The 19,267-nt window shown below is 54.6% G+C and overlaps 3 protein-coding genes across 3 annotated transcripts in view; 1 reads left to right on the top strand and 2 right to left on the bottom strand.

The window, feature by feature from the left end:
- RALGAPA2 (Ral GTPase activating protein catalytic subunit alpha 2) overlaps nucleotides 1–3,705 on the top strand; it is a 135,342-nt gene extending 131,637 nt beyond the window's left edge. Inside the window, exon 39 of the mRNA XM_082480160.1 lies at nucleotides 1,604–3,705. Within this exon, the coding sequence (XP_082336286.1) occupies nucleotides 1,604–1,758 (155 nt within the window). The 3' untranslated portion in view covers nucleotides 1,759–3,705. The remainder of the gene's footprint in view (nucleotides 1–1,603) is intronic.
- A 3,466-nt stretch (nucleotides 3,706–7,171) lies between these two features.
- CFAP61 (cilia and flagella associated protein 61) overlaps nucleotides 7,172–19,267 on the bottom strand; it is a gene marked incomplete at its 5' end in the record, with an annotated part of 116,424 nt that continues 104,328 nt past the window's right edge. The window contains 3 exon segments of the mRNA XM_082480634.1: nucleotides 7,172–7,510; nucleotides 15,722–15,893; nucleotides 18,518–18,608. Coding sequence (XP_082336760.1) covers nucleotides 7,491–7,510; nucleotides 15,722–15,893; nucleotides 18,518–18,608 — 283 coding nt within the window. The 3' untranslated portion in view covers nucleotides 7,172–7,490.
- On the bottom strand, nucleotides 12,478–13,919 carry INSM1 (INSM transcriptional repressor 1; the record flags this gene model as incomplete). The annotated part of the gene is given in 2 exon segments (XM_082480491.1): nucleotides 12,478–13,853; nucleotides 13,856–13,919. Coding segments are annotated over 2 exon segments (1,440 nt in total).

The raw sequence follows: 19,267 nt of genomic DNA, 5'->3' as shown, positions 1-19,267 counted from the left end.
AGTGAGGAAACGGAAAGCGATGCTGCCCGTACCCAACAAACTCCACGGAGTTTCCGAGCATTACTCCCGAGAAGTAACAGGATCAATGCGAGCTGTTAAAATGCACGGAGTGGGGCTGCTGCAGTCCCTAGTGATGGGGTGAGCTAGGCTGCAGTGTCTGGCAGGAGGTTTGAAATACCCCGAATCACTCAAGCCGCGTGTTGAAAACGCAGCCGAGCCAGCTTGGCTCTGGGGCCTTAGAAGGTAAGTTGAGTCCCAGGCGCTTTGGCTGCCCGCAGAGCCCTGCGCCTGCGACCTTGCCCGCCCTGCTGAGCCACGAGCGTTTCCCGACGTGTCTCACAAGGGCAAGGCTTGCCCTGGTCGGGAGCGCGCCTGTCCCTGCTCCCCACTGCCCCAGGGGCAGCTCAGCCCTCGCCAGCTTCAGCCAAAGCACGGGCAGCGTTTTGGTCCATTTTCTGCACGTTTGAGTCACCTGGGATAACGTAAAGTTGAAGGGAGTAGTAAAGACATCCCTGTAATCATCAATCACATAAACTAATGGCAAATAAAAGTGCAGCCTGAAAATACAGCTTATTGTTGGATTGGAAATCGGTTTGTGCTGCAAAACGCAACCATCAGTGTGGAGTTCAGAGGTGGTCGCACGGCTGCTGGGACCGGCCTCAAACTTCGGTGTGGGCTCAGAGCCTTCCCCGCCTTCTCCCCACCCTTCTCCTGGGTGCCAGGCCGTTCTTCCGTCACATCTCTAATAACAGCCTTTGTGTTAAGACTTAGGGAGAATTGTTAACCTGGTTTAAAAATACTGTACCCCGAGGGAGCTGACGAAATGACATTCACACCGGGAAATGCCTTGGGACACCAGCACCCCAGCAGCAAGAGCAGGGCTGGGTTGCAGCATCCTCTGTATTCCGCAGAGCACCGGTACAGTGGCGCAGGGGAGAGGCAGGAGTCACACACACGCACGCACCTCCGTTTAGTCATTCACTACTTTGTTTAATAGCTGTATCCTCACCTGTTCTCATTCAGCCAACCTATGTAGGCCCGGCCTCTAGTCGCAAGCGCCTGTGGGGAATAACTGAGATGTAACTTAATGTTGTTGAACAACAAAGGGTAAACACAGGTAGAGACCGCTGCAGCCACCCAGGTTCCCCAGCCCGCGAGTAAAAAGTACTTGAACGGTGGCTGTGGGCGCACCGATAGCGATGAGCAGTTAGGGTCCCGGTTAAGTAGCGGAACTAATTAGAAAAAAATTGGGATTCTTTGGTTTTTATATTGGAGGCTAAGACGCCTTCCAGGTGGAGTTTCATGAAAGCATTCAAGCTATGGAAACTCATTTCCAGCTCTCCTCAGCAGATTAAATACAGAAGAGCAGTTTAGTGACACACAGCAAAAAATAACTTTATATAACGCCCACCTGAAAGAAACATTTTTCGAGTTCCGTTATGTGGGTTTTGTTAAATGTCAAGTTCACCTAAGCGATGCCTGAGATTAATTTGGAAGGGGAGGTGGAGAGGGGCCGCGTTCTGCCAAGCAGTTATTCTGATGCAAAGACAGGCACCGTACGTTATTCTTACATTATTTTTTCTCTGCCTGTTCTGTTTTCCAGGCTGCCTCACCACAAGCGCAAGCGCCGACCTTACTGTCACCATAGGCATAGAGCTAGCAGCCCAGACCTCGCCCACGTTGCCACGTGCCTCCAAGAGCAGAGTCTCTGGGAAGCTTCGCCGCTCCGCCAGTGCTCTCAGCAAGTCTTCCAACTGAGGTGCTGCGGGAGCAGAACTCCGTCCGAGGGAACCCGGAAGACCTTAAAATAGATGAATTATTTACTGCCTCTATAGAACGTGCAGTTTTGGATGAGCACGTGTGGAAGGGGATGGGCGAGGCCTTTGCTCTGTAAAATTGCAGGTCTCGTATTCAGACAGACGTGGCCGACGAGCGGATGTCACCTGCATTATCGTCATGATTTCACTCGATCGTTTCCGTCACAAAGCGAACGAAGGCGGTGGGCAGCTCTCACCGCTGGTGTGGCATCGGGCTGATGGCAGCACGCGCTTCTCCCTGAGCACCTGTGTACAAGTACTGGTGTGGCAGCAAGAGGACACGCACCAGTATTGAAACCAGTTATTTAATGTAACTTTAGGGCATTGCTTTTAGTCATTCTGGTCAACACTTAATTGTGTATTAGGGAATTTTGTCTAAGTAGAGGTTTTCATATGACTAGCCATGTAACAAACGTTCCCCTCCTGTGCCATGCGGATGAACGAGGGAGGTGCTTTCCAGTCTGTGTTCAATTGCTCTCCTTCTCGTCTGTGGTCATCCAGCACCAATTTTGTGCACATAGCTGAGCATTAGGAATCATCAAAGACGTCATTTACCTGAAATTCAGGAGGGTACTGCCAATTTCACAAAGTGACAGCATATGCATTAAAACCCATTTGATCACGGTATCTTGTTTAAGGTCATACGTCACTACCTATTGTGTAAAATCCCGAAGATACTCCGGCTCCGCTTGGTCGTGCCCAGTCCAGCCCAGCAGAGCAGAGGACCAGGGTCCCCTCCTTAGCGCCCACGGGGTGCCCGCCTGCAGCAGAGGTGTGGTGCCAGGGTGGCAGCGTCCAGAGCAGGCGGGAGGTGCCAGTTAGCACCCACTGCACCGGCCGGGGTCAACCTTCACGTCTTTTCATTTATTTTAGACAAAAGTCCTCTTTCTCAGCACTGCCTTTGTCTTTGGGATCGCTGTGTCATTCGCAATAGCGCACACGATGGCTGCGTCCTGTGAACTACTGACTAGAAGATAGAAATAACCACATTTCTTTTTGAAGAGCCACTGCCGCCCATTTGCACGACTACTTCCCACCACAGTTTGCATCGTTAGCCAGTACGCCCCGTAGGTAACCACCTCACCTTGTCGCAACATCAGGGCAATAGTCTGCAACTTGAAGCACCTCCAGTTAGAATAAAATACATCTGAAGGCTTTGGAGGATGTGCAGCGTCCTCTTGGCACTTTGTGTAGTAAGCAAATCTTGTCTTTTCAATAGGAAATGTATTTCAGTCTACGTGTATCATAGGTTTCCAGGGGTTAAAAATTTTATAGCTAAGAAAACCCTGTAATATAAAAATGAAATCTGCGAGACATCCTGCAGCCACTGGCTGTGAACGAGGCTGGCCAGCCGGGAGGCAGAAATCCGTCACAGCTCCACCATGACGGGCCGTGTGAGAGGCACCGTGTGCGGCAGAACGTTGGCCTGTGCCCCGCGACGGCTGCGGGATGGGGGTGCCCTCTTCATCTGGGGCTGCCCTGCCCCTCCTGGCGCGCACGGGCGAGGAGAGGAGACGGCTGTAAAGCAAGTAATGCTGTGGCAACTTTATTTCTTGACGTCCTGAACCTCGGTGTCTGCCCCTTCTCGAGTGTTGGGTCAGGCCCCTCCAGCCCTCCTCAGGTCCGGCATCACCTTGTTGCTTTTTGTTCTTTTTTTTTTTTTTTGGTTTGGTTTGCCACTTGGCATTCAAATGCAGACCTCTCAACTTAATGTGCTTTGGTATAAGTTAAGGGGACTTGGTTTTCCGTGAAGCAAAATGCACCATTGGGCCACGCATTTTTTTTTTTTGTTTGTTTTTGCACTTCTACTTGAACATAGTGAATGTCTGTCCTGCGCGTCAGCGTCCAGCCCTGTGACTTCCCCGTAAATAAAGGGCACACACTTTGAGTTTCTGCCTCATGTTCTGGTTTTGCTTTCTACTGATTGTGTGTTGGTGAAGGAAATTAGAAAATAAAACATGTACTTTAATTTATTTTCTTTTCAGGACGGGATAGGCAAAGCTGTCTTGTTCTCTGTTATCCGATAAATGATCTGAAATAATTTCAAAGGCATTCCTCTGAATAAAAGGAGACTTTTCTCTTTAGAGCAATATGCATCTCTAATTCAGGGAAGAATTAAAACGCCGATGCAAATAGTATTTTCCTGATGTCAAAAAACTAAAACTATTAATTTGTAAAAATTCAACTGCAGTTTTGTACTAGGAACCGGCTAACAAAGCTGGTCTGTTACCCCTCACAACCTCAATAAACCTGAGCTCACAACAAAATTCTTTAAAGAGCAATAAAGAGGTACCTGGGTGGTGTGTGCGGCGTCCGTGCGGCAGGAGGTGCCGTGGTGGGGCAGGCGCTGCGCCTTCCGACTGTCCGGTGACACCGGTGGCTGCTCCCAGCCGGCTGCTGGCCGGGCGCCGCGCCAGGACCGTGGTTCCTGGGCCCACGCAGCAGGAGCCGCTGGGCAAGAGTGGCGCTGTCCGGTGAAGGGTCGTGGCTTTGCGGCTCTGGTTCAAATGCAGCGGGGATGGTCGCAGATGGCAAAGGGGGTGACGTGCCATCACCGGCACAGATTTTGCCTTCCCGCGGCCGCAGAAGCATCTGCTGGGTGTGTAACCAGCAACTTCATTTCCAGACTCGAGTTCTGCTTGGCAAAACTTAAAAAGTGTTAAGGCCACACCACGACGGAAACGAGGGCACCCTACAAATTCGCAATACCTGATGGTATTCTTAATTTGGGGGCCCCAGAACCTCCGCAATGCTGTTTGCAACCCCCTGGCTCTCAGCCGCCCCTGAGGGTGGGTACCTCCCTCTGTCCCCAGCCCTTCCCCCTGCGCAGGGTGACGGGGACGGGCTCACTCTGGACACGCTGCCACCGACCGTGGGCACTTGGAAATGTCCCTTCCTTTGCTGAAAAGAGACAACAAAGTTCTCTCTTAAATTGCTTTCAGGCGCTTTAGTCAGAAATGGAGAATTAATCCACGTAGCCCCAGACAAAGCCCTGAATCCCACCATTTGTGGACATAACCTTACACGCTATCGAGGCATTAGGAACTTGGCTTCCACACACCTTCTGTCAGGAGGATCCCTGTCCCTGGCCCAGCACTGGTGTAGAGCTTCATAAGCAGCTGGGAGCCGGCCGTTTTCCCCGGACAAGGCTTAGCAAATACTGCGAGACGGGGCAGGCGCAGGACGGGCCGCTCAGGACAGCAGAAAGGGGTGGGGGGGGTCACGCCGGCGCCGTCCCCGCAGGGAACCGTGCAGCCTCCAGCACTGGTGGGGTGAGGGACGTTTCTGCATCCCTGGGGCTGATGCTCCCCAGAGCGGCTTCCGTGCGGACCACAGGCTCTGCAGCCAGCGCAGCCCCGAGCGGCACCGTCAGGAGGGGCCCAGCCCCAGCCGGCCCCGCTCCCGCACCCCACACCCCGGGAGGGACCCGGGGGGTCCCTGCGCCTGAGCAGACGTGGGTGGGTGCGCCGGGGCTCAGCCAGCCGGGAGGGATGCGGCCAGCGCTGGGTGACCCGCATGGGCGCAGCAGCCGGCCGCGGGGCTGCCACAGGCGCAGGCGGGACGTGGGGGGCGCAGGCAGCGTCCGGCGAGCAGCCGCAGCACCACCAGCCTGACCAGCCACCGGCAGCAGGCACAAGAATGTCCACAGAGAGGCATGCATTAAAAAATAAAACAAAACGAAACAAAATAAAACAATAAATTATACATAAGAATGCCTATACGTTTTTATAGGTACTATCTTCTTGCTATATCTGTTAATATGATCTATACTATATAATTATATGAACATTATATATCATGTACTTCTGTTGTATTTATTATATGCTACAGTATATCTAATTATATATCTAATGTTTCGTATTATGTATAACAGATATAGTATATATTATAGGTATTAAACATACATGGATATGCATATATAATATAATAAGCATAACATATAACCTATGGTCTATAATCTATGTATGATATAACGTATGTAATGTGAGACACATTATATAATATGAAGTACATTATACATACATGCACTAGATAATATAGTCTATATTGTTCATAGATTAATATTTGTTTAACAATAATATTCATTATATAATTATTAATGTTATCAAAATATGGATTATAGGTTACTTATGTACTACATATTGCATACACATTCTATATATATATACACATATGCACACATACCTAGTATATACTTCAGATATATGTACACATTTCTATATAAACTGTAACTTTTTACCATATAAACTATATTGTATGCATAATTTATATGCGGTATACTTTTATTTAAAAATTTATATAAGAAAATTATAGTTATATAAATAATCTCAGCAATGCATGAATAATATATCTAATAGATTGTATAATGCATATGCAATATAATAGGTTATACTATAGATTGCATAATGCATATATAATATACATCATATTCAACGCACTATGTACAATATGGTATGTTAATACTGTAGATTACACATAACATGTACGTATGATAGGTTATGTATGCATACATATGTGCACCTGTATATATGCCTATATATGTATGTATACATGTGCATACACAACAGTGCGTTATGTAATGCACAGTCTACTCCATAATATACAAATTATGGCTATAATGCTCAGAAAAATTTTATAAGACAATATTATTTCATTCCATGAATATTGATAATGTATCAATAATTATATATAATGCAGACATAATAGTATTGTACTGTATATAACGTATTATAATATGCATTATGCAATAGGCAATATATAATTTATAATATACATATATGTTATTATATACTAGAATATATATTATATGATATGATATATTATAATATACATTGATATAGTATACTACGTGTAATATATGCTGTACCACATATTATGAAGGATACTTCAATTGATTATATTAAATATACTGATATAAAATGAATAATTTTTAATATATATTTTATGTAAATTATAATTTATTATCCATAATAAATTCTGTATTTTGCGTGTGTAACTAAAATAAAGCGTTCCAGGTCAGCATCCCAGGCAGACGTACAGCATTTTCCTCAGTTTTTTTCTTTGAACTGTTATTGCAATACATGTCATTTACATATGAAAACCAGTAAAATTAGCAAATAAAATGATAACTTGCTTCTTTATGCTGAGAAGTACAAAACCCCATTCCGAACGGAAGCCAAACGGTGCCATTCCCCCCCTTTCCCCACCCACCCAAACCCCGTCAGCACTCGGGGCGTCACCATCCCGGCGGCCGGTGCAGCACAGGCAGAGTCTTTGCTCTGCTTTAAAATACTTTCTGTAAAGCAACTTTCCTGTGACCTGAGAAAAGGTTTAAAAAAATAAGTTTGTCTGAAACTACCGTGGTCCTCAGGCCCTGGGTAAGGCCAGTGCGGCGCAGGAGACAAGGCGGGGAATCGGTTGGGCTTTATGCTCCGTTTCGGAGCTGCGAGAGGCTTTTATTATTATAAGTTAAAAATAGGGATTCTTTTCCAAAAGTAACAGGTGATTTAACAGGTGGACGGCTGTTAAAAATAAAGTCCAAGTTACCGTAACGGGAAGATGTGTTCCGAGAAGTGTCCCCGTGCTGGTTCCCCTCCGCCAGTGCAGGGCCACCTCTCCCCGCGCCGGCGATGCCGACACCGCCGTGCCACCGCAGCGCGTCTCTGCCCGGCGTCAGTCTCTCCCTGCCGGTACTGAGGGTAACAGCAAAATCACAAACTGGGGCCAGAATATTACCGGCATACTTGTGCCTCTGCTAGACTCTAGGTATCTTCTCAGCCATGCACTTAGATTAAATAAGATTTTTTTTAAAAAAAAACCAACCCCTGCCAGGGTCCTGCCCTGGAGCCTTTATCTGTGAGAGAGCCGGGTGAAATCAACGGCCACGCTCGGCATGTCCACCTCTCTGATTAACATATCGAATATTTCCACGAGGCAGACCTTTGTTATGCGGATTGTAAACTAAATTTAATTAAAACCGTTTAAAGCCGTAATGAGGCTTTTTATCTGCACGTGCATGGGAGGATTTGAGATGTTTGAATGCAACTTGCAAAACGCGGGCAGCCCGCGCACCCCGGTCCTTCCCCCGGGGGAGACGCCTGGGTGCCCCAAGTAACTCGCCATACCACGCACCTGCAGTAGCCCCGCTGGCCCAAAATGCCCACCGGGACCCAGCACCCTCCCAGGAGGGCGGTGGGACAGGAGGTGCATTGGCACCGCCACCCCATGGCACCCTGCATCACCCCACAGTGCCACATGCCTCTCTGGGGACAAAGGGAAGGAAACGCCTGCAGCTCCATGAGCTGTCTTCCCCCCCTCCAGCTCATTAAAAAGGGACACGGGTTTTAAACAGGTTTGCGTGGGTGGGGAAGAGGTCCAAAATCCAGACCAAAAGCCCCATCCCCGGCCCATTTCTGGGCTTGCCCCAGCCCCTCCTCCCGCCCACCGGCCCTAGCACCAAACCTCGGCGAGGCCGGGCAGCCTCCTGCCGCTCAGCCGCACAGCCAGCCCCCAAAACCTCGGGCTGTGTGTCCCAGCGGCTCCTCCAAGCGAGGGGGCCGATGGACGCACCTACTGCACTGATGGCTGCGAGTGACCACGTTGTTGACGCCAAAATTGCTAAAAAATGGCACTGGAGAAGCGGCATCGCAGAGACTATATTCCTCTGCTAGCGGCAGCGCTGGCGGTGACACCACTGACAGCAGAGAAGCTTCTGGCTTGCTCTGCACCCACAGTTCTGTGACGGTGTTCGAGCTGCATTTTTCAGGACCCTGAAGGTTCCTGTAATTAATCTCCCTGGTTCCTTTCAGTTTGCAAACAATCCGTATCACACCATGTGTTCAGCTCTTTGTGCGCTCGGAGAGGGGGAAGGCTCCAGCGGTTTGCAAACCGGGCCAACATCTCTGCCCGCGGGCACGGAGAGTGAGCGACCGCTGTACCTGCGCGCCAACCGCCTCCCAAGAATTGGAAATCCCGTCGCATTTGGGGTAGGTTCAGCATTTTCCGTGGTGCCCAAACCTGTTCCTGCTGGATGCGTTGAGAGCCATCAGCAAATTGATTTGTTAGCTGACAGCAGGAGGCTTTGTTTGCGCAGCGCCGGCCCGTGCTGCCGGATGGTGAGGCTGCGGCACCGACAAGGCAACACCTGCATTCCCAGAAGCTGCTGCGAGTGGTGCTGGTCGAGCTCCGCTTTCAGCCACACCGCTCAGCTCTCGGCGTATCCACCGAGCTAAAAGTGGCCTTGAGGGTCTCGGGAGGCAGAGGAGAGCCAGGCTGAGGTCCCACATCGAGGGGACGGTGCCGGGGAGGAGCAGCTCCGCTCTGGGGCAAGTTGGTGAGGGGTGGGGATGGATCCCTCCCCAAAACATTGCCCAAAGGAGGCTGGTGGCTCTACAGAGCCACCAGTGAGCGGGTGACTCTGTAACTGGTGGTGGTGGGGCGATGCCCCTCACTGCCAGAGGTGCAAGAGTCGTGAAATGGTGATGCTGATCGCTCCACGCAAAATGCCTTGGGCAGTTGGCGCCTCACACATAATGACCTTCTCCAAAGCTCTGCAGCAGTGCGGCCGATGAAAGGAGGGAGGCAGTCGGAATGGCCCATCAGCTCGCTCTGCCGAGGCTGCTGTAGCCCAGTGACGCCAAAAACAGTTCCCCTGTTTTTCAGGGTGTTTGTGAACAGAGCCCAGTTTACAACATCCTCTCCTTACTCCTCCCCAAAAGATGAGCCTCCACTAAGCACCCTTTCCACCGCCACGCACGTTCCCATCAGCAGAAGACGCAAAAGCATGGGCTACGCTGACGGTTCCCTGCAAACCTGGGAAATTCCTCTTACCCCAACAGATTTGATCTGACTCCTACCGGAACAGGCGTGAATTTACGTGACTATTGGACAAGCGATACCAAGACGAAGCCGTTGTTTCGTGGCCTGTGGGTGCCGCAGGCTCAGAGCAAAGATTTCAGCAGGGGCACCACTGTGAAGATGTGGATGGAGCCTCCGGACCTCTCCGAAGGATGCACCAGGCATCCGTCTGGAAGCAGTGTCCAGGGGCCTGAGAGGACTGCCACAGGCGTAGGCGAACTCCCCTCGGGGATCTCCTGCTTTGTATGAGCGGAGAGAAGGGCCTGCCCGTCCCACAGACGGCTGTGACACACCGGGCTGTGACAGCCCAGGATCTGGGGCTTTCCATGGCCAGGGAAGCTGGGAAAAGCAAACCCACACTCCTTGCCAAGCATGTTTTGCTGCCTCTATCTCCGAGGCCGTTGAGGCCACGTTCTCTTTTTCAGTGTATCAATTTACAGCTAAAACCACAGCTTCGCCTAGACCTGAAGTCAGTCCCGGCATAACGAAGTTGGTTTCCTAGGAATCAAGGCAGCCGGGGCATACTGGCCCTGGTGCTTTTTAGCCTGACTGAACAAGAAGATGAGGAAAAAAAATAATAATCTTTCTCTAGAAGTTTTGCTATATCAAAAAATTATTCAGGCATTTCCGGGGAAGCTTCCCTGCAGGAAGCTCCAGAAGGTCACCTGCCTTTCCCACGGCAAAGCGGCCGTGTCTCAGACAAGAGCCTTTAGGTGAGTGAACGCGGCAGGAACAGGGTGGAAACCTTCCAGTGAGCAAAAGCCTCAAAGACGTTATCGTCTGGGAGTGTGCCAGAACGCCCAAGCTGGGACCTCGCAGCCCAGGCTCGGCCCTTAACGCACCGGTAGGTGACAAGGTATTTGCGCCCGGGGTTGCCAAGCAGATCTGCGTGCCACGAGGTCGGCTCCGCGGCTTCTCCTGCCGGCAAAGGGAGAGATCGTACAGCTGCGCTACGACACCTGATAGAGGGGTTTCACTGACCCAGCAAACATCTCCATTTACACTGAGATTATAACAATTCTCCCTCAAATAATTAAGCAACTACTTTTTGACTAAACCCACATGCAGACACAAGCCCTGGAGCACCCGCCATACATCAGGGCCGATGACCCCAAACCACCGCTGCTGAAAACGCCCCCAGGAGCAGGCAGGTCCCACGCAGAGCCCCGCCGCGGCTAGGGGACACAGCCACCTCTCACCTTGTTTTTCCCCTGCCCCAGTCGCTGCCCTGTGAGTTTTTTCACGCATTGGTGTCCTCCCCTGTTCCAGAGGGAAGTCCTAGCACGCCTGGTTTGCCAAAAACTCGTTATTGAAGGATGCTGCAGAAACCCCGCCACAGGGCAGAGCGGGACCAGGCAGGATCAGGCTCTAGCCTTGAAACGAGGCACGCAAAAGCTGGGTCTCCCTTGCACCAGCCGCCACAGTTCCTGGCAAAAGCAGGGTGCAGCTTTCCTACAGAGCCCCTCAACCCCACACCTCAGAGTGCCGAGCGCAAGGGAAACCCACCCAAGCAAACAGCACATCCTCTCACAGGCAAGTTTTCCACTTCTCCTTCGAAGGTGCCCCCCCCCCCCCCCCCATGTTTTCCCTGCAACACTTTCAATGGAAGGTTCCTGGAGGCTCTTCCAGGGCTCTTCCCAAGGGCCAGAAGCAGAGCACATGGACAACCCGTGCCCGGTGACAACTGCAGGCAAGAGCCGGGGCTCCGGCTCCAGCCCACAGCTGGTGCCCACGGCGTGGGGCAGCAGCCCCTCGGCACAGTGGGGCAACCTTCCCCCAGGACCGGACGCACCTCACCCTGCTCCCCCCCCCCCCCCCCTTAATTCCTTTTTAATTAATCTCATCAAAAGGTGCAGAGCAGGCTGGTGCCTACCAGGGCACCCTGCCAGCCGCAGTCCAGTCCAGAGCCTGGCCCCAGCCCCTCGCTCCCCCCCCCAGGGCCGGCCCCGGCAGGGAGAAGCAGGAGGCAGCGAGCGGGAGGACGCTTGAATTTGAAAATATTTTATTTGAATAGTAAATAATTATACAGTTGAAACAGTTCTATCGAAGCACTCTATAAATAGCTAACAGTTAAGAAAATAATGTGTGTAGAAAAAGAGATTGCATCTAAAAGTAAGAGCTGTCGGTTGCAGGGGATAAAATGGTTAAGATCGTGTGTTTTTCTAGGTATAAAAGTTAAAACCTTTTTAGCAGATCCCTTTAGAAAAAAAAGATCTTCTAAAACGCACAGTGAAATGGCAGGCGGGGGAGACAAAAAAGCGCATTAGAATATCTGCGATCAAATAATATCAATCTTCATAATTAATATAAATAAATAACGAATAAATAACATAATTACTCAACCCAACATATACAGATAGTCAACTCATGAGCTACCTTAGTAAGGGCAAAACGAACAAAAACAGAAAGTTGGCATGTCACAGTTAAGGCAGTTTCTACAGCATTTTCTGGAGACCATCAACAGCAGAGTCAAGGCATTTGTGGCTACACTAAAGGAAATTCTCATTTCTCCTCAAGCGGTTTGATCTGTTCACATTTATAAAAACCGAAACGAACGAACCCAAAAAAAAAAAAAAAAAAAAAAGAGAGAGAGAGAATAAAAAATAAAATAAAAAAAAAAAGACCCCGGAAAGGTATAAGTGTAAAGCCAGATTCCAGCAGTTCACAAGCCGTATTAAAGCTAATCGTGTGGCGAGTCCAAGGCGCAGCCCGCGGGACACGCTCGGCGGCGGCGGCGGCGGGGCGGCCCCGGCCCCGGTCCCCGGTCGGAGCGGGCCGGGCCCCGGGAAGGCACGGGCGGCTCTTAGCAGGCGGGACGCAGCGGCACCTGCAGCAGGATGACCTGCCGGTTCTCGGAGGGGTGGCACTTGTTGATGTGCCGGGTGAGGCCGGGCGAGCTGTAGAAGGTGGCCGGGCAGTACTTGCAGGGGAAGACCTGGGCGGCGTGCAGGAGGCGGAGGTGCCGCTCCTGGCTGCTCTTGCTGGGGAAGGTCTCCCCGCAGACCGGGCAGAGGCGGCACTCGGCGGGCGGCGGCGCGGGCGGCTCCTCGGCGGCGGGCTCCGGGGCGGCGGCGGCGGGGGCCGGGGTGGGTCCCGGTGGCGGGGCCGGTGGCGGGGCCGGGTGGCCCAGCAGGTGCTTGCGCAGGTAGGCCTGCCGGCGGAACCGCTTGGCGCAGCGGGGGCACTCGAAGAGCCCCTCCTCGGAACCCGCCTCCGAAGCGCCGCCGGGGCTCGGCGTGTCCCGCTCGCTGCCGCTGCCGCCCGCCTCCTTCGGCGGCTCCTCCGCCGGCGCCCTGCCCGCCTCGGGGCCGCCCTTGGCGGCGGGCGGGCGCGGCTTGTGCCAGCGGCGGTGGGAGGCGAGGTTGGCGGGGCAGGAGAAGACCTTGTCGCACTCGGGGCAGCGGTACTCCACCCGGACGATGCGGGAGCAGCGGTGCTGCGCCAGCGCGAAGGGGTCCCCGTACTCCTCCTTGCAGAGCTGGCAGATGAACTCGCCCAGCGGCCGGGCGCAGCCGCCCCGCGCCTTCACCGGCGCCTCCACCGGGCCCTCCTTGATGCGCAGCCCCAGCACCGGCGACGTGGTCACCTCGTCCTCGAAGGTCAGCTTGCGGATCGCCTTCGCCTTCTTGCCCGACGGAGCTTTCTGCCGGCCGGGCTCCGCGCCGCCCGGCGGGCGCTTGGCGGGCGGCGGGCGGCCCGAGGCGGGCGGCGCGGCCGGGGCGGGCGGCGCGGGGGCTCCGCCGGCACCGGAACCGGGACCGGTGCCGGTGGCGGCGTGGCCGGCGGGCGGCTCGCCGTGGCCGGCGGCGGCCCAGAGCTTGAGCTCGGCCGGGGCGAAGAGGAGCGGGTCCATGGTGGCGGGCACGGCCGGGGCGGGGAAGGACTCGGCCGAGACGGGCGAGCCCAGGCTGAAGCCGCGCTCCAGGTACTTGTCCCTGCTGACGGGCCGCGTGGGGCTGTACAGCACCTGCACGGCGGCATCGGGCGTCCCGAACGGCACCGGCACCGGCGGCGAGTCCCGCGGCGGGGGCGGCGGCGGCGGCGCGCCGCCGGCGGGGAGCGGCGGGCCGGCGGCTTCGCGGCAGCAGCGCGCCCGGTAAGAGACGGGGGTGGGCCGCCGGCTGCGCTTCACCAGGAAGCCCCGGGGCATCTTCGCGCCGCCTCCGCGCCGGCGGCGGCCGCGGCGCGCGCTCCTCGCTCTGCCCGCGGCTCGGCCGCCGCCGCCTTTAAGCGGGCCGGGGCCATTGTTCGGGCCGGCGGCGGCGGGACGGGCCAATCAGCGGCGCCGCGGCGGGCAGCGGCGGCGGGCGGAGCGGGTGCACCTGAGCCCCCGCCCGCCCGCGCGGCCCCCGCCGGCGGCACACGCCCGGCCCCGCCTCCCGCACGCCCCGCGCTGCCGCCGCCGCGCGGCCCGGCACGCGCGGGCCTTTGTGTGCCGCCCCGGGGCGGGCGCTGCCCGGCGGGACCGGGACGGGCGGCGGCTCCGCGCCCCACCGGCCGAGTTGTCACCCTCCGTTTGTCCGAAGGCGCGGTAGCACCGCCCGCCGCCGGTCGGAGGAAAGTCCAGCACCCAGCAGCCGGCCGCTCCCGGCGGACAGGCTACCGGTCGCTGTTTGAGAGGGGGGAGCTTCCCGCCGGGAGGGTTCCGGCGCGACCCGTTTTGTCCGCCGCCGGCATCAGATGCTAACGAAGGGTCTGATCCAAGAAACTAACCCCCGCGCTACCGAGGGGGCGCCGCGGCCAAACCGGCCGGCCCGGGCCGCCCCGCAGCCCCTGCCCGCAGCGGCGCGGGAGCGCGGCCGGGGGAGCCCAGCGGGCGGCCGCGGTACGGCGGTAACCTGTTACGCGGTGCGCCCTCCGCCCGGGCCGCCGGGAGCGGGGGCCGCAGCACCCCCGCCCGCCCTCCCGGGCCCTTTCCCGCGGGTGCTGGCCTGGCGGCAGCCCCGGTCTCACTCCCTAGACGGGGACGGCGGCGCAGCACGGCTCCCGCGTTTCCGTCGGAAGCGTTACGCGTTCGGCACAAGGCGCAGCAGCTGACACGGGGGACACCCCCCCCCCTCCCCGTACACCACAGTACGGCGGCACATACGGGCGCAACGGGCTGGCAGCGTTCGCGGGGGCCGGGGGGGGACCGTGCCCGCTCCCGGGAGCGCGGGAGGGGCCGCGGGCCGGTCCCCGGCAGGTGCAGCCGCTGCGGGGCGAGCACCGTGCCGCGGCCCCGCTCCCCCTTAACCCTTTGTCTGCGGCGCGGGGCTGCGCGGCCGCCCACGCGGAAATACGCGCGGGGAGCTCCGCGCAGCGGCAAGCCGGGGTGGGTGGGCGGGCGGGACGGCGGGGGGGGGGGGGGGGGGGGGCGTTGGCGGCCGGGCCGCGCTGCTCCACGCGTGGCAGGTGGCGGCGGCGGGGGGGGGGGGGAACGGACGGCGCGGGGCTGCCCCCCGCTGCGAGCAGCCGGCCGGCCCCGGGGGTGCAGCGCCTTTGTGGGGGGCGGCGGGGCACGCGGGCGGCACGCGAGCGAGCGCCGGTCCCCCCCCGCCTCCTCCATCCCCCCCCTTCCCGGCCCCGCTCGCCGCCTTTGTGCGCCTCATTAGCATAAAGCTGCGCGACCCTCCCGGCGGGCGGCACAAAGGGGCGCGGGGAGCACGGGGCGGGGGGGCTGCCGCTCTCCCGGGCACCCCGTGGTCGGACCGAGCTGGGCGGACCGCGGAGGGTGCGAGGGGGTGGGTGTAAAGCCGCCCTGCCTGAGCAGCCCCCCCACCACCCCGCGCTCCCCCCCCCCCCCGGCCGCCCGGTGGGACGGGCGGGGCGGGGCGGCCCGCTGTGCATTAGCATACAGCTGCGGGCCCGCCGGGCACGCGCCACCGCCCCCCTCCCGCCCCCCCGTCGGGGCTGCACACCGAGACCCGACACCCCCCCACCCCCTTCCATCCCTCGGGGCTGCACACGCCGAGACACCCCCCCCCCCCCCCCCTTCCTTCGTCGGGGCTGCACTCCGACTTCCCCCCCCCCCCCCGCGCTTCCTCCCCGTTCAGCCGCTGCCGTCTCACCTGCCGACGGCGGGGGTCCGGCGCCGGCGGGCCTGGCCGGGGCGTACATGGGCAGGTGGGAGCGGTGGCGGCGCAGGTAGCGGAGGACGGGCTCCCGCAGCGGTGGCGGGCAGGGGTTCTGCTCCTCGGGGTCCTCCGGGGGCGGCTCGGCGGCGGGGGGCAGCCCGGGCACCTGTAAGGCAGAGCCGTCAGACCGGAGGCGTCCCGGGAACCGTGCTCTCCCGGGGACGCGCACCGGAGAGGTGAAGTGTGACCGCAGGGACCGAGAACGGCGTGAAAGCGTGTCGGGGGGGGTGGATGCGCCTGGCAGCATGGCAGGGCGCGGGGTGGTGGGGGGCACGGCCACCGGCTCCGCGGGCTTCCCACTTAACCAGCGCTTCCACCCGAGAGCGCGGTGGCCGGGGCCAGCGGTTCAGGTGGCTGGCATTGCTCGGTGGTTGAACCCTCCAAAATTACCTGCGCACGTGGCCACAGATCAACGTTTGCGTGGAACCAAACCACCATCTTCATGTGTGACAACCAGTGGAAATGTCCGACCTCCTCGGGCACGGCGTTGCCTGACACGTTTCTACCACCCCGATCCCTGATTTACTGCTTTTAACTGCCAGAGCCAACCCCAGGTGCGACTGGAAAACCAGACCATTATTTCTTCCTGAGGACAAGTGCCTTTTCTCGAAAATCTCGCGCTGCACATGTGTGCCCTCAGTTTGCTGTGATACTTCAACAGCTGATGTAGGTGCAAAAACCCAGCCCCGCCATCTGCATGTTTGCATAGCTGGAGCTCTGCATGTTGAAATAAACACATGTTTGTGATCCTGCGAAAGGGTAAACATTCCCCGCGCCATCGCTCGGCTTTCAGCGACAAGGCAAGAGCATCCCGTGCAAGAGTCACGCGTACATCAAGTGCAGCGTTGGGGCTGACAGTTTCAATACATGGGCTAAAAAAATGTAGTCCCCGGCCCAGCTGTAACTGGCTTTTTTATGCATGCATTACTTACGAGTAGCAAACATTTCCATAAATATCATCCCTGAATGCATGAGACTGATTTCCAGTTTCTGTGGAAACTGTTACCAGAAGTGTCTGACTTCTGTGTATTCACACTCACAGTTCTTCAACATTTCTTTCAAAGCTGTATTTTCCCCTCATTTTTTTACATTTCATGACTAGTTTGTCTGCATGCTGAAGTGAGCCGGAATACGAGCAACAGGAAGCAAAGACAGTAAGTCTCTTGCTCCATATATATATATATAAAAATATAAATACAGCCAACCCCGAGGTATTTAAAAGATATTCCATTAGTGCATGGTACCTACTGCGTATTTGGCAATGCACCTAGAAGGAACACCCAAGGAAAACATATGTGACATTTAGTAAATATAGTTAAAATCCCAATAAAAATACAAAAAGTAAAGACAAATTTACGTTCAGATGCAGATACCTTCATCTACGTTCATGTGAGCAACTCTGACTCATCGAGGCGCTTTCAGTCTGTTCAGTGAGACTATTTTTGTGTGTCAGGACTACCGCGAGAAGAAAAGGGTAAGGCAAGCGGGTCTTTAATTTGTAGGACACCAATTCCCCTTTCTCTAAAGTTGTTCACACAGCATGCAAAATGTGGTTGAATGACGGCAAGAAAAACACTTCTCATCAGGCCTCCCATTCTGCACGGAATTTCATTTTGTGTTCTTTTCTAGGTATCTTCCAAGAGAATCTAAAATAAAACTGCACCGAGGCGCTTTCTGTATCATGACAATAGGAGGAAAATTGCGTCTAGCCCTTCTGGGAGGAGGCAGGGGTCGAGCGTTTGTGTGGCTACAGCTGTGACATACGACAGCACGCCAGTTTGGGCCACGGGAATGGGTGGGCTACAGGCTACGCGACGTCCCTTCCTTTTGTGTCCCCCCCGCTTCCACTTACAGTCGATTCGGTTTGTTTTCTGCGCAGTTAAAGACTCCGTGAGTGAATACTTAAAAAACACTGCCGTCGCCCGGAATTCCATTGCGTTAAACAGAAGCAAAAGCAGCATGAGGAGAGAGAGGGTAAACTGCTCCCAAGTAGTGGGTTGGAAGTATCGAGATCCAGACTGCAAATTATTTTTGAGATCGGCCAGAAATTCATCAGGGGGTGGGGGAGGCAGTACTTGGGCTTGTTGGAAATCTGCAGTTAGCAGTTCTTTTTGTGGAGTGCAGTGGGTTTGGGATTTTGAACAGGCAAACTTAGAGGCTGCTGAGACTTTATGCCTCCATCTACAGCACTAAGGCCAAAGCTGTAAACAGCATTAGCAGACATTTTAATTTCATCCTTATTCGGGAAATCCACTTATCACTGAAAAAGCCAGTTGCTTTCACTCATTCGGCTACAAAAGCCATTCCCTGTGGGTAGATGTTGAAAAATCTATTTCTCATAAGCTCAGCCGAGACAGGTTTAGGATGGCCTGTAGTGTATTCGTATTAGGAAACATTAATAAAAAAAAGGGGATAATTGAACAAACAAGCCTCCAGATTCTGATGGGCAGTCATACCAAACTGCACGTATAATGCAAAAATGCTGTGAAGGAAAACAAAGGAACCTAAAGTTCTGCTGGCAAATTTGAAAATATACTTGAAACTGAGCAATATGCCATACTTGGTGACACACACACACCCCGCCGTGAGGCGAATCTGCTCAGGTTTCCCAGAGGGAATAGCTAAACAGAAACGTAAAGCTTTAGGAGAAAGATGGGAGAAGAAACCAAAGTGAACAACACTAACAAATTACCTAAATAATAAAATGCACTCGCCGGTCATTCTTCTTACCTGTTCCGACATCAGGATTTGGCGCAGTTCCTTCTTGAGATCAATAAACCGATCGTGATAGATGGCCATGGACCAAGGTTCCCTGAAGTAGCTGGTTAAAAAAGAAGAAATTTAGTTATCTTGTGAACCTCTCATTAACCACTAATAAAGTATTTACCTGCTTTTTTGCCTTTATAAATTACAGTTCTGGACCCATCATGATCGTTTGTTCATAAAATGCCTCCCGTAACAGCATGGTCAATCAATTCTTTTAATGGATGTTCCTGATGTACAGCCAGCTTCAGTAATTACATTTAAAGTGGCTTAATTCAGAGCTGTGGCAAGACCCAGTGAAGAATCCTGATTTTATCAGAATTTAAAAGCCCGAAGACCTGTAAAGAACGGTGTCTCCATTATCTGTCCTCATTTGAGAAAAGCAGATTGCAGGATTAACTGAACTGCTGCATAAACAAATTAAATTTGTGTAGACAATGACACAAATGTTGTTCATCATTAAGGTTTCTGGATTAATAAAGGCCAGAAAAACAGGCCACCACAGTGTTGCAATATGTTCTTTGCACCAGTACGCTGAAGCTAAATTGAACCTATTCTGGGAGGAAGCTCTTGTAACTTTTTTTTTTTTTTTTTTCCAGTGACAGCATTCATGACAGCACTCTTCTGTGAAAAAGGAGTAAGAGGACAGAGAGGACACAACTCGATGTAGAACCTCAAGGCTGTAAACATCTCTGGAGGCAGCTAGATTACAAAGCT

Source organism: Vanellus vanellus, assembly GCF_965231255.1.
Source record: "Vanellus vanellus genome assembly, chromosome: 3".
In the NCBI taxonomy this organism is placed as follows: domain Eukaryota; kingdom Metazoa; phylum Chordata; class Aves; order Charadriiformes; family Charadriidae; genus Vanellus; species Vanellus vanellus.
Note: the sequence above shows the minus strand (reverse complement) of the source record. Positions and strands in the feature narration are given on the sequence as shown.